General features: G+C 37.5%; 3 protein-coding genes across 4 annotated transcripts; 1 reads left to right on the top strand and 2 right to left on the bottom strand.

Moving 5' to 3' along the window:
- The first annotated feature begins 436 nt into the window (after positions 1-436).
- Positions 437-3,964, top strand: LOC140786801 (transmembrane emp24 domain-containing protein p24beta3-like). The gene is made up of 4 exons (XM_073135469.1): positions 437-796; positions 1,950-2,136; positions 3,028-3,135; positions 3,574-3,964. Exons 1-4 carry the CDS (start codon positions 575-577, stop codon positions 3,705-3,707), a joined length of 651 nt encoding a protein of 216 aa, XP_072991570.1. The 5' UTR covers positions 437-574; the 3' UTR covers positions 3,708-3,964.
- Positions 3,965-4,793: 829 nt separating this feature from the next.
- Positions 4,794-7,464, bottom strand: LOC140786008 (meiotic recombination protein DMC1 homolog). The gene is made up of 14 exons (XM_073134168.1): positions 7,371-7,464; positions 7,135-7,226; positions 6,945-7,016; positions 6,789-6,827; positions 6,502-6,559; positions 6,325-6,370; positions 6,186-6,231; positions 6,030-6,091; positions 5,863-5,929; positions 5,662-5,754; positions 5,509-5,577; positions 5,335-5,413; positions 5,097-5,263; positions 4,794-4,939 (listed from the first exon to the last, which is right to left on the bottom strand). Exons 1-14 carry the CDS (start codon positions 7,462-7,464, stop codon positions 4,895-4,897), a joined length of 1,029 nt encoding a protein of 342 aa, XP_072990269.1. The 3' UTR covers positions 4,794-4,894.
- Positions 7,465-12,128: 4,664 nt separating this feature from the next.
- Positions 12,129-13,337, bottom strand: LOC140786975 (uncharacterized). Of its 2 annotated transcripts, none has more exons than XM_073135700.1 (4): positions 13,155-13,337; positions 12,694-12,848; positions 12,537-12,617; positions 12,129-12,378 (listed from the first exon to the last, which is right to left on the bottom strand). In XM_073135700.1, exons 1-4 carry the CDS (start codon positions 13,225-13,227, stop codon positions 12,232-12,234), a joined length of 456 nt encoding a protein of 151 aa, XP_072991801.1. In that variant the 5' UTR covers positions 13,228-13,337; the 3' UTR covers positions 12,129-12,231. The 2 variants fall into 2 exon arrangements, with proteins under 2 accessions (XP_072991801.1, XP_072991803.1); XM_073135702.1 differs by lacking the exon at positions 13,155-13,337 and adding an exon at positions 12,916-13,098.
- Between the last annotated feature and the right edge of the window lie 1,006 nt (positions 13,338-14,343).

Below are 14,343 nucleotides of genomic sequence, written 5' to 3'. Positions count from 1 at the left end.
CCTTGTATTTTACTTATGAGTTATGATTAAAGTGATATTATTAATTCTTCTATAAAATTTAACTAAACGTCATGACTAATTTTACTCATTTAATAGTATTATCTTAAAGATCTACATATCTTCTAACAAATGCGATGGAGTTAGTCATTTGGCATCATTTAGTTTTAATCACATGTATAGGGACTTTTGAATGATGCTCGCTCTGTGATTGATCATTCTTTGAGACCAGCTGAGAAAAATAACTCCAAACGAGAACCATCTCCAACGGGTCATTCATTCCATTTTAGGCGTAATTTTAGGCGTAAGTACGTTATAATCAAATATATTTAACCTAATTCCTGTACACTTCTCCCAGATCACTGCCGACTTCTTAGGCAGCAAGGCATCCAATTGCCGATTCTTCGGCTTCAGCTAACTCAGCAGCGAGTTCCACTGTAAGAAGAACCGTTTTTGTCATTTTGAGCGGTGTTTAGAAAAAATTGAATGTGACTCCAATTTCTCCCATCAATTGAGAGCAGAAGGAAACAAGAAACGATTTTTGGGAAATCGATAGATCCCGGACATAGATATATCGATGGAAAGGAGTAGGACATGGATCGGATCGAGAGCGATCCTTCTCGCTCTGGTGCTGCTTTCGAACTGCCTACGGCACTCCGCAGCTCTCTCCGTCTCCGTCACCGACGTGGAATGCATCTACGAGTACGTGTTCTCCGAGGGCGACACCGTCTCCGGAAACTTCGTCGTCGTCGATCATGACATTTTCTGGGGTTCGGATCACCCCGGCATCGATCTAATCGTGAGTTCCTGCGTGTGCTTCCCGTGAAATTTCGGATTATTTTGAGATTTTTTGAGAGATCGACCCAAGATATATGCTTGATTGAGATTTAGATATGTGATTGTGAGAATGTGGTACTTGAATATAAAATGCGATTCTAATGTCACTGTGCGATATGAATTTTTCCAAGATTCGGATGTCAATCGTAAATTTTCTTTTACTCTTTTTCCTTCTCAATACATTGCTCAAGTACAGATGGTTACAAAAAAAAAAAATTCTCTTTCTGGATTATTCTATGAAATTGAAAGAAACAATTTTGATGTTTTAGCTGGTTTTATTGTGTTAGTGGTGCGATCTTTACTGTACATAACGAGTAAATAAATTGCAACTTTGTGATCGTAAGCTTTCGTATGGAGTTTAATGGGATTTAGGCCTTTTTGTTTGCACATGACTTAAGGCAGGATTGCATATTTAATTCTCTTCCGTCGTTGATTGGCCAATTCATTTATTTGGGTTAACTATATTTCCTACTGTCATATGCCAATGCCTTTTTTTTAGGTGTTTTTCTTTTAATTTCTTTTCCTCACGGATTGGCGCAAGAATGTGCCTGTGACTCTGTTTTATTAATATGTTTAGGCAAGCCGCAATAATCTCTTGTGCTTTACAAACTACTAGCATGACCTGTAGCCATACTCATAATTTCTTGTCTTCCATGTAGAGTAAAGAATCTAATTCAAATATCTGAAACAAAATAGGTATCAAGTGTTTGCCTATCTTCTTTATATCTTCCTAAGAACCATGATCCATTTCTGTTGATTGATCAGTTTAGTTTGTCAGGACACGATAAGGAAGTTGTTAATTATCTCTCTTCAGAGGCCCGCATTTGTCATTATTATTTAACAAAATTTTACCTCCGCATTCTCTTTCATAACCATATAAGTGGATTTCAAACTCTGGAGTGGACTCTAATTTACAAGTGTAAACTTGTTTCTTGTCCAGATAGTTTGGTTTCTTCTTTTTTCCTTGAATTGTGATCTAGTCAGCTTGCAGTTTCCTCATATAATCAATCGTATGTACTCTGATGGCTGGCATTTATGGAAAGTAGATAACATCTCCTATGAGCAATTACCTTAACATATTTCTGTATTAACAGAATCTCTTCAATATTATGTAGGTGAGTTCTCCTGGGGGCAATACTGTGCTGTCATTGCATGGAAAATCCGGTGAGAAATTTGAGTTCATGGCTCCAAGGGCAGGAATGTACAAGTTTTGCTTCCATAATCCACATGGTGCACCAGAAACTGTTTCTTTCTACATACATGTTGGGCATATTCCCAATGAACATGACCTTGCAAAAGATGGTTAGTAAGATTAATCTTAGATTTCTATTTTAGCCATGCTTGAAGCTTTTTCTCTTGCTGTGTAATCAGAGAAAGTTGGTAATTTTTGCAACTGATTAACCCTTTTTTTCCTTACAGATTAGTTAATGAGTTTTCTGATTTCTTAAGATACTAAGGCTGGTGATTCCTGATCATCCATCTTTGCAAAGATGCTTTCTTTGAAGAACACAATACATGATTCTTTTGTTTATCATCATGCATAAGCACACATACATGCTCACACGGAATAGAGCTTGGAAAGCAGAATCTTGAAGTTTTCCTTTCTATAACTAGGGCTATCAAAAATTCAAAATAAACAAGTGGCTTGGGCTCAGCTCGGCCTAAACCAAAATAGGGTTCGTTTATTTAAATGAGCTGCGCTGAGCCAAAGCCTGTTCACTCAAGCTCGGCTCAACAAGCATGAAAAATATATTATTAATTAGTATATATTCATAACCATTAGATTTTTGATCCAATGGCTTGTTCCATGTTAAAATATGAAATCGGTGTGATTTCTATTTTTTATTTAATAATTTGATGATTACTTTTATAGTTTTATGTCTTAGATATGTATTGCTTTTAAATTTACAAGTTAAATGTTAATTTTCAAGCTTTAATGAAGCTTTATTCTTCCAGCATAATTCAACTCATCTAAGGCTTTTAGGCTCGACTCAATTTGAGCTATGCCAAGCCTAAATTAAAAATAGGGCATGTTTATGTGAACAAGCCGAGCCCGAGCCGGAGCCGGCTCGCTAAGTCTCGGCTCATTTACACCTCTATTTATAACCATAAGTGACTAGACTAATACAAGTCATTTTTTATACTTCCAGTTTTCTGGATTTTATTCTCTTATAATTATTTGTTTTGCTGTAGAGCATCTGAATCCTATAAATGTGAAGATTGCACAGCTTCGGGAAGCATTGGAATCTGTGACAGCTGAACAGAAGTATCTAAAAGCACGAGAAGCTCGGCATCGCCACAGTAAGCTACATTACACAACCTATATGACCAGTGAACATTGACCGACTGTCAATACGTTTCTTTGCAAATAATATGTTAGTCCAAAGTTCCAGGCCCAAAGATTTCTATACGTGCTTGGATGATTTTTTTTTCCTGTTGATAATGTGTGTGATTTATCATGTGAAATATCTGAAGCTTATATATGGTTCAACTTTAGATAGTCAAATTTATAGATATTCCAAACTGCTTGTGTTAAACCTGATAAACATGTTCACATGAGTTAACTTGCGGACCCTGCATGTGGATTGGGTTTGGACTTAACCTTCAACAGGTAGGATCTTCTGAGGTTGCAGCACTAAGTCATAAACTGCTGCAAGTATTTGATTGGTAATAGATATTTTATTTTCTTCAACATGGATTTGGGGTCCTCAATAATTTGCTTTCATTTACTTGATGCAGCAAATGAGAGCACTAAAAGGCGCCTTACCTTCTACACAATCACAGGGTACCTTGCACTTGTTTGTGCAAGCTTCATCCAAGTAGTGTACATCCGCCGTCTGTTCAGTAAGAGCATGGCGTACAACAGGGTTTAGTGCCGAAATATATGTTGTCGCCTGTTTGTATTTGTCTCTTTCAGCACGTATCAGTTTTTCCCATTTTCGGTTAAAAGTTGAAAGAAGATGTTTGCCATATCAATTTGTACTGACGTCCCATTACCAAATCTTTGACGAACTCTGCTATCTACTTTGTTTTTTCTTATATCATATCATGCAACATCAAGAAGTTCATGGCTCACTGGTTGAGAAATAACACTTCTTTATTTGAATTAGATAGGCTTATTTTTTGCTTACGATTCATTTGATGCAAGTGTAACATAACATATGTGCTCAGGTTTTACAGTTGTTATCAACTCGTCGGTGTGTGTTCATCCTGCTTCTTGTCGTGTATATGTTGATTACCCCCCAGGTAATAAGATGAGGTTGTAGGCTATGTGTTTGTGTGCCTGGCTATTAGAGTGCATTGCACTAATTTTCACTGGGATAAGCATGTTCTTAATTGTCCTTTTTGTCACAATACATTAGCAGATCATATGACCAATTGTATCACTAGCTTGTCCTATTAATTTTATCTTTTGATGTGTAATATAAGCATGCTCCTTCTTGGTGAATTTCTTCTGCTGCTTGTGAAGCTAATGGAATGGATCGCAGATCCAGCCAAGGTATTATTTTCTCTTCATATTTACTTGCATTTCGTGAAGCTACTTAATCGTCACTGTGAGACCATATATCTGTAGACTCTCCGCATTTCAAGTGACGAGCTGTTATTAGTCTTCGACTGGGGTGGCTGATCATGACTTCTTAATATGCATACTATTCTGTTACTTGGAAAAGTAAAAAATCTGTGCTACTTGGAAAAGTATATTAGTATATAGAGAATTATAAGAAATAACATTCCAAAAGAAAATACCTTTCAGCTTCAGAGTAAAACAAAAGTGGGAATAGCTCACCTTCTCTCCCAGAAGAAGAGAGAGAGAGAAAAAAAGCTTTCAGGTTTAGATTAGACTAGGGATTTAGTTCAATCCAGGAAATTCACAGCATAACACAGCTTGCCTTGGTAGATAATTCGCAATGAAGTGGTAAAGAATTCACTTACGTTCTATTAGCTATTCAAACCAAGTTCTTTCAGTAACATTATCCAATGCTAAGTTCTTTCCATCTGTTAACACAACATTAGTGTTCTATTTAAGAGCATTACAATCTATAGTATATGAGGAGAGGAATCAATCCTTAGCATCCATGATACCACCTGGTGTTATCTGGAAAACGTGCACTTGGTTAGTCAAGGTCATGCAACCATCGTTTTGTTACTCGTTTACTTGAACCAATATAGCTAGGGAAATGTAGTTTAATTTTAAGTTGGCAGGCTATTTAGCTTTTTAAGATTAGGATGTCATTGTATGAAAGAATAGAGCGAAAGGATATGGCTTCAGCCTCGGGAAGGTTGGGGGCGTCGAAGATCTTGCAGACGCGCTGCTCGCCTTTGCCTTTCCTCAGCATCAGCCTGATGGTGGACGCGTGGGCCAGCACGTGCCCTCCTGCAGGCTTCTTCGGATCCGATATGAACATTCCTCCACCCGGATCCGCAATCACTGCCCAAAACCACAAAGAAAAGTTCCAGTGAACTCGTCTCTCGTTAGAATAGAGATTATAGGAGCTTCACCTTGGTTCGTCATGTAAACCGCGACATTGAACTCCTCTGCAATCTTCGTGAGGCGGGAGAGCATCTGGGCGAGTTTTTGCTGCGACCGAGACCCATTTGGGATCAAGTACACGTGCCAGTTGATGCGTTGGGTTGTAAGAATTCTACCATTACGAACAAATAGGAGATCATTACCTGGCGCTCGGCGAGCTCTCCCCTACCAGAGAAGTCGACCCGGAACAGCGCGATGACCGAATCCACGATCTGTGCTTGCCATGACACGTCTATCAAAGTACACTGGGATCGTGCTATTAGTCCAAAGCGAGTTAAGATGACGACACAACTCACCAGAAGCCTGAAGGGCTCTTCAGACATCTTGGCAGCCAAGCCCAGAAGCAAGTTGTACTGGTGCTCGTACGTATATGCACGCGCGTATATTATCTTTTCTCATCAAACACCCATCAAATTAATAAGTAACCAATAGACATCAAACTAAATCTTAATTCGGAAAATATGGGAAAAGAAAATAGTTGAAAAGGGCAGCAATACATTATCCAGTACAGCGCCAGGGTCCATCCCAAACCTCTCCGCGATCGGCACGATCCTATCTGGCCGACTAGGGAACCGTTAAGGACGAAGGAAGGATCTCAGTGTTCCGCAGATGCAACTCAACAATGAAGAAGGTTAAAATGGGAATAATTGAGTGAAAAGGATACAATGTTCCCTCGGTGTCGATGTATGCGACTTTTCCATTGCCCCCGTGCATGTGGGTAGGAAGCTAGAAAACAAAATATTTTCTTTTAATTTATCTTCGTCTTTTCTTTTTCTTTTTTGTAGAAATTGATTTATATGTCATGGGAGAAAGAATAGACCTGGGTGGACACGCAGAGAGTATGAGCCAGCTGGGTTTTTCCTGATCTGGTACAGTGGAATCAACGGTTAGGATTAAAAGATAAAAGTGATAGAGTTAAGAACATTATAAAGAGAACAAATTAGCAGTTGGATTTCCACCGGAATTCGCCAAACGCCTCAGTTATCGAGAGCGTCTCGATTCCACCTTCACAGAAAAGATCACGTTAGCAAAAGCAGCATCAAGCATACGATTAATGATAGATTTATCACGATAAAACTATGCTCGAGTAAATAAAATTTGTACGGAGGCAAGAGAAAGTAATAGAGAAGGTTTACCGCCAAGTAACTCGTCTAGTGCTTGGCTCCCGGTCGTTATTTTAATTACGGATTTCCGCTGGAAAATTAACAAGACAAAAGACGGCCGTGGTTAGTGTTTGAGAGCTCGTATCTAACGTGCTCTCACATCTTCTAGACGAAGAAAAGGTGAATGAGCCAACCCGTCAAACCATGAGATCACAGAATTATGTTTGATCCAGCGGTTCGGATCGTGCGATAGAAAACAAAAGCCTATTTAGAGCATGTTTAGCTTCATCACTATAGTTTGAATGATGAGTGGAGCTTACTCTAAGCAGTAGATCGCTTCCCGTCATGTAACCCGTATTCTGATAAAGTGATGTACCAAATTGATAGAGAAAATATAGAAACAGATTAGAATTCAAATTTGAAATCGCTAACATATAGAAACAGATTAGAATTCAAATTTGAAATCGCGTTCCAACCACAAGCTTCTCTGCAGCTTCACAGATCTTATCGACCTTCGCCTCCGACAATCCCTTTATCCCGGTCAAGCTCTACAAATGATTAATACCCGATGGAAACAACGATCAGATCCTTCTATATAAACAAGAGATCATTATATATATATATATATATATATATATATATATATATATATATATCAGAACCGACCTTCTTCGTGTGCATCATAAGACCATTGCATGTGTAGATCCCCGCGTCCTGGAGCTTCTTGACGTCTCCCGCATTGATTCCTTGAGAAATCACTGCATAAATCGCACGGAAATTGAATCAAAATTAAAATAAAACTAGATTAACGCCATTGTAAGACGAGATCAGATCGAAACAAATTCTATCGATGGATCTAGATAGATCTGCAATGTTTCCGAGAATTCTATATTCGATCTCACATTTGTCGATGGATTCGAAGCAATCGTCTTCTTCCTCCGCTTCATCTCTGTCCAGAAGCTGGAGCTGCCCTTGGTCTTCGAATCTGAGCCCCATCAAGCGATCAAACCAAATAGATCGTTTGATTCCAAAAGATGACGAAACAGAAGAAGGAAGCGGGAGATCATAATAACTCACTTCACGTCGATCATCGTCTGGTATCAAATTCAAGCGGAGAGAGACAGGACGAAGAGAGAGGTTTCGAAAATTTGATTGCATGGCGGGTATAAATAGGAAACGGATCTGAAACTCTATTCAATCGATTTGCTTGTTTACCATAAGTCCGGGACTTCTTAAGAAATTTCCCGCCCGATTCGATCTAACGGTTATAGCTGAAACTTCGTATGCTCTCTGGAACGAGCGGTTCCCATCAAAATCACAACCGTTCATCTCGTGGATGCTCTTTATTGTTCTCTCTTCGATAACAGTACCTTGACGACTAGTAGTAAATCATATCACGTCAACCGTCCGATTCAGATCCGACGTTCTTGGATCGAATGTGTACATGTACATTTACAATTGGGTTGCCCATTCATCCAGCATATAATTAAGAAGTTAAACGTTATTGCTAACCAATCGCATATTGTCATACCTAGGTTCCAAGAAGCTAAACGTTATTATTTTATTTTATTTTTTCAGGGGAAAAGATTAGGCACAAGTTCATTTATTCATAAAAAATATAGTTTAATACAAATTGAGATGAAAAGAAGAAGAAAGTCCTTTTGACACATACCCTCAACTTGGCTATAACAATAATAATAAGCATTAAATTAAGAAAATATAAATATTAGGCTCAATGATCTAAAATAAAATACAACCCTAAGCACGGTCTTAACAAATACAAAGATGCAACGCGATGTAAAATTAACTCTATTGTGATTCAACACTTTTAGGTTCACAACCCCTATGCAATGCTATTAGGCTAGAGGAAGATCCTCAGCCCACTAACGGAACAACACCACTACTATATAATAGGGAAACAGAGAAATAAAGCAAAATAAAATCCAAACACTACAACCCGATAACTATACCCATCGATTGAGCAAAACTGATACGATGGCAAATGAGAAGGCAAGCAGATGGTGGCGGAAGAGACAATGATGTAACCAGCATTAATGAAGGTTTTAAGCCTCTCGTTGAGGGAAAAGGGCACCTCGACCAACACTGGTATTGGCTTCCAAGCTAATGAGGATCTAACTTTGTTGCCATGAAAGCGATGAGGAGAAAGCCAAAAATAAAACCGATGGAGAAGGCAAAGGGAGAAAGGGTTTCGATTGGAAATCAACTAAAGGATGAAAGGGTAGGGTAGCGCCCAGGAAGGGCTCATGAGCAAAGAGAGCAGTGATTGAGGAGGACGAAGAGGACAGCAACAATGATGACAAGAAAGAACAAGGTCGGTGACAAAAGAGAAAGAAAATATATTATAGAGAGAAGGAAAACTCTTACTCCCCTAATCATTGGTATTAGGGGAGGGGAGAAGAAGAGTTCTTTGGAAGAGGTACGAAAAAAATCTCTACTTTAAAAAAGTAAGAAAGAGTCGAACATTAGCAAAACTAGGGCTGACACTATACTTGTCACAGATAAATCAACAACACGAGTTTGCTAAAAAAATAGTATTAGTAGTTAACCAATTTAGAATGTTTTTCTATATATATATATTGTTTGAAAATATTAAGAATATGTAAATGGCAAATAGGAGAAATAAAAAGCCTGTTAATAGGGCTTTGTATTTGACAAACATATTTACAAATTAAGCTGTAGATTCTTATCTAATATTTTAAGAAATCACTGTAGGTTAGTTTTATACTAACACTATTTTGGCATATGGCATTAAATAAAAAATAAATAAAAAAAATCAGTCCAAACCATTCCTTTTTTTAGTATCCAAAATGCCCCTAGTTTTATACTTTCTCTCTTTTAGGCATAAGGAGACTTCGTCTTCTTTTCTTAACCTAGCAGTTTGATTAAATTTACTTAACCAGGAGCAGGAGCAGGACCACTCCCTATGCGGAGCATGGTTGGACCGTGCTCATTAGGCTTTTAGGCGCATGTGCTTAATGGACCATTGTATATTGCACAACGGTTCATCAAAATTGTACTATTAAGTGGTTATCATTTGTCCATAAGAATTACGAAAGATCTATAAAAGAAACCGATGCTTATTTATGTGACTTCTTCCCTTTGTATAATAATAATAATTATTATTTATTATTATTATTAAAATAATTCTAATACATTATAAGGGGAATATATAAATAGATATGAGATTCTATTTTTTTTAATTATTTAAGAGATCGAAGACTTATATGAATTAGACAACAAGTCAACCAATATATTAAACAGTCTAATTTAGACTTAAAATCATATATGTTATTATATTATTATTTTGAACTAAATGTCATCAAGATATTGTTCTAAATTAACAACATCTCGCCGCCGAGCTGCTCCTCTAAGCTAACTACATCATCGTGTTATCAATCAAATCAATTCATTGAGTCAACCACCATCAACTACTAAATAATTTTTTTTATAATAATTATTTAGAACTGGAATCAATTACATAATCTCCTTGATTATGAAAAAAGTTATGAGCTATTCGGAGGAATATTTTTATGGATATCTAGTACCTACTCGGCTTATATCACATATAGCCAATGGTCATAAAGTTAAGGCCCATAAAATATAAGATTAATATTTGATCGATTTTTTTATTTGTATTGTATGCATAAGTTAAATTTATTGCTAGGCAACAAATTGCTAGCTTAGATTCAGATGCTTACAAAGCTATGTTCAAGTAGAGTCCTCCTCTTTTTTCCTCGATATTACAAAGCTTTGAATCTCTGCTCATATAAACGCATAGAGTACGGTTCCCTATGTCTTGCACCCATCCATCCTTCACTCTTTCGCCCCTATCACCTGCAACCCTAATACCCTCTTCCACTCACACCTAAACACCTACATCCTCTCTCTCTCTCTCTCTCTCTCTCTCTCTCTCTCTAAATCCACCACCTCCTCCTTTTCACTCCCTATAAATCCACCATGTTCTACATGGTTCTTTCCTATAACCAACATCACCTCCACCAGCATTTTCTTTTTCTCTCATTTGTCCAATTAGATTGGTTTCTTGAGATGCTCTGGGGATTAATTCTTACTTTCCTTTTAGTTAGTGTTAGCCTTTCTTGGCTGTTTTTGGCTTCTATCCCTTTCAAGAAGACTACTGCAACTTGCACCAAAATGGCCTCATCATGGAGCCTTCTGTATATGGTCAATGCTTAGTCTTGTGTTGCACCATGATGAGGTTGAGTTCTATATGTGTTTCATCCATTGACCTGCTTGCATTTCATAGTTCTCTTTGTTTTCTAGCTAACTAAAGAGATCTCCATTTCCAAGCTTCACATGTCTACTCGCTTCTTGAAGGTTGACTTGATATGTACGTACTAGCAGATATAAGCCTCTTTGCTCCCAAGTATGCATGCATGTTACCCAAAGCGATTAAATTATAGTAGATCCAAACTCAGTAAATAGTTATGGAATTCACAGTGTTTGTGAGAACAAGAATGCTAAAAAATAAACAAGAATGTCTAAGAATAGACACAAGAAAAAGTCAAATCTTATTGATGTTGACCAACTACACAGTTCTGTGCACCAATTTCTAGATATTGGTCCTTTTCCTCCTACGTGTAGTCCTCTCATCTTTTTTATTTCGTTTAGGCCATATTTGACATCAATCTTTTATTTTCTTTGCCTGCTGTCATGGAGTTGACTTTGGCACTTAACGTTAATTTCAGTTTACCTCCAGATCTGCTTATACTTGTCTCCCATGTGATGCTACCTACTCTTGGATTTCTCAATCTCTCTCTCTCTCTCTCTCTTCCTCGCAGACATTTCTCTATATATTATGGTTTGCTATGAAGCTTCCACAAAGATGAGTATAGAAGCCTTTTGAGAAGTGCCCAAGAGAATGGGTGAAGCTGCCAGCATGATCTAGCTTTCATGAGTGATCATAACTCTTTGTGCATTTATACCAAGGTAGATGGAAGAGATCACCAACCTTTGCTAGGTCATGCTCTGACAGCTTCACTTGTTCTCTCTTGGGCATAGTAGAAATATTGGTCAGCAAATAAAGGAGCAGAAAGGAGAACATCAAGGTGAGTGACTATCTCTTCTCTTTGTATTTTTATATCTCTTTTCAATTAAGCTGCAGCAAGACAAGACAAGGCTCTGCAGGTAACTCTATCTTTCTTTGTTAATGTCTATTTCATCATTTATGATTGTCCTACATCTTTCATTTAAAAATGGTGAAGGCATGATTGAAGCATGCATTTGTAAGTATGAATAAATTCAGAGTGAAATTTTGAATAGTTCACTAAATCAATTGTGCAAAAAGCTCCACAGGGTTTGTAAATTTTAACACAGGTTCGATGAGAACAAGAAAGAGAACTGGATTTATGTTTTGAATAAGGAGTACTAATCTGTATTCCAGTGAATATTATCAAGAGTACACGAGCCAAGTGAAAATTTGATGCTAGATGAAGCTAAAATCAAATTAATTGGCAAGTTTTATTTTTTCCCATAAAGTAGCTTCAAGTCAGCATTATCATCTTTTGCAGTACGAGTTGAGTTAATTGAATATCTCACTGCATCTCCTAAATGAAAACTTTACACTGTTAATGAAAAGGAAACTAGGTACCATTGAATAAGAGATACTAAGCAAGTAATCAGAGTAGGTTCTTCGACAATACAACGGGCAACATCAAGCTTCAAACTTGGAGAGAGAGAGAGGGGGAGAGAGGGCAGAAATCTGTACATCTTTGTTACAATCTTTCACGGAATTCCTGCTGAAAGTTTCATCATCTGCACAAAATCTTTGTAACCCACTTGTCCATCACCATCCACATCAGCCTCCTTGATCATGTCTTCAACCTCTTCATCACTTAATTTTTCGCCGAGACTGATCATCACATTCCTCAGCTATGCACAAGAATAGTTAACAAATGATCAATCAAGACACTAGTGGGAGTGCATAAGTTTACATGACAATTAAGAGAATTTTAACTAGTTTTTTTGTTTTTGTTTTCCTGCAGTACTCAAGTGCAAAAAGAAGGGGAAAGGTAATATCGAATATACACCTCACTAGCTGAGATATATCCATCTTGGTCCTTGTCGAAAACCTTGAAAACTTCTCTCAGCTCCTCTTCAGGGTCGTTCTCCTGCAATTTTACAACTATTAGACCCAATCATATCTAAGTTAGATATATGCGAAGTTGTTAACCGTAGTTACTATACCTTCGTTCTCCTAATGAAGCTCAAGAACTCTCCAAATTCTACGGACCCATTTCCGTTTGCGTCGATCTCTCTTATCATATTTTTCAGTTCATCTTCAGTTGGATTTTGACCCAAAGATAGGAAGACAGCAGCTAAGTCTTCCATAGTGATGCAACCTGTAATACTGATGGTGTTAGATAAAGCAAGCAACGGTTAAACTTAACATAGGCGATTGCATATAACCTTGAAGAATGATGAATAAATAACACCACAAAGTAATGGGGAAGCATTTGAGTATAAAATCATCGATTAAATCCAACAAATTATCATCAGAAGTAGAACGGGAAGCAGAGAATGGCAGAGCATCAACTAGATTGCCAAGAACAGTCTGGCCCAATTAGCATGATGGCATCAGAAGGCACAATTAGATAATTAAGAGAGAAGAAGGGGAAAGACAGGTTCCGGAGACGAAGGAACAATACCATCTTTATCCTTGTCGAAGAGCAAGAAGGCATCTTGGAACCGACAGAGTTGGTCCTGCGTTAGGAGATCCATGCAAATGCTTTCTTAAAGCTAAGAGGGATGAAGAGAGAAGGATCTCAAAATGGTTGAGAAGTGTGATCGAAACCAAAGGGCTCTTATAAATGAGAAGAGATGTAGAGGGGATTCAATCGGATGACCAGCTTTGACTTTTCAGACTGCTATCAAATTGTTCCTTTCTAAATGATGCCAAATATGAGAGGTGAAAATATAAAGAAAAATTTTATTCCCTTTTCTTTTGGGGGGGGGGGGTAGAGCATATTGACTCTTCGAAGTGGGTCTCCCAACTGACCTAAATTATGCATACAACGCTCCCTGCGTCCAACTTTTATCTTAAATTGCCTCCTATACTCGGTCGTAAGTTTGAACACAACTTGTCTCATAGTTTGGTGAGATGGCTTTCTTTTTATCAATATGCCTTACTGTGCGAAATTATAAAAAGGCGACAATATGCACACACACATAACAAACGAGGTGTGAATACACTCCTTTGTTGTATTCCTTTTACTTACGTACCTTTCCTTGTTTAGTTCAATGTTGGTACAAATATTCCTGAGAGAGAAAGAAAAAGGATGCTAAGGTTACAAAAAAGGATCAGGTCCAAATTAATATCTCTGACCAGATTATATTACTAACCACTCCTCTCTTTATTCCATATTCTTTAAATTAATATTAGTTGATGGTGGACTCTTTCATCTTTAACCGTCACAAGATTTTGTCACCCAAACATTCAAAAATATATTATATCTCTGCCTTCTGATAAACTTGTTTTGACCATGTGCATGGAATTTGTGGAATTATCGGTGTTGTTGTTCTACGTAGAATATATTGTGTGGGGGTGGGTTGGGGAAAAGATGGAATATTTAGAAGAAAACTTTTGACGGGGATATCTTTGAAAATATTGATGACCTTTCTCTGTTGATGACCCTTCTTCTAGTTAATCCTTCACCTGTAAGAGTTGGTATTGTATGCATAGTGTTTTCAATGAAATAAAAATTGATTTTGACGATATCAAACTTCCACCTCAGAGTCTAATATATAAAGTGCCCAAGATTAGCCACGATCTTTTTACGGTGAAAACCAAATAAATAACTAGAAGTATTTGAAAGGTTTTACATAACATAATTGTTG

This window comes from Typha latifolia, chromosome 4 (assembly GCF_019914945.1).
Source record: "Typha latifolia isolate L0001 chromosome 4, TyphaL0001v2, whole genome shotgun sequence".
Taxonomy (NCBI): Eukaryota; Viridiplantae; Streptophyta; class Magnoliopsida; order Poales; family Typhaceae; genus Typha; species Typha latifolia.
This window is presented reverse-complemented; position numbering and strand designations above follow the sequence as displayed.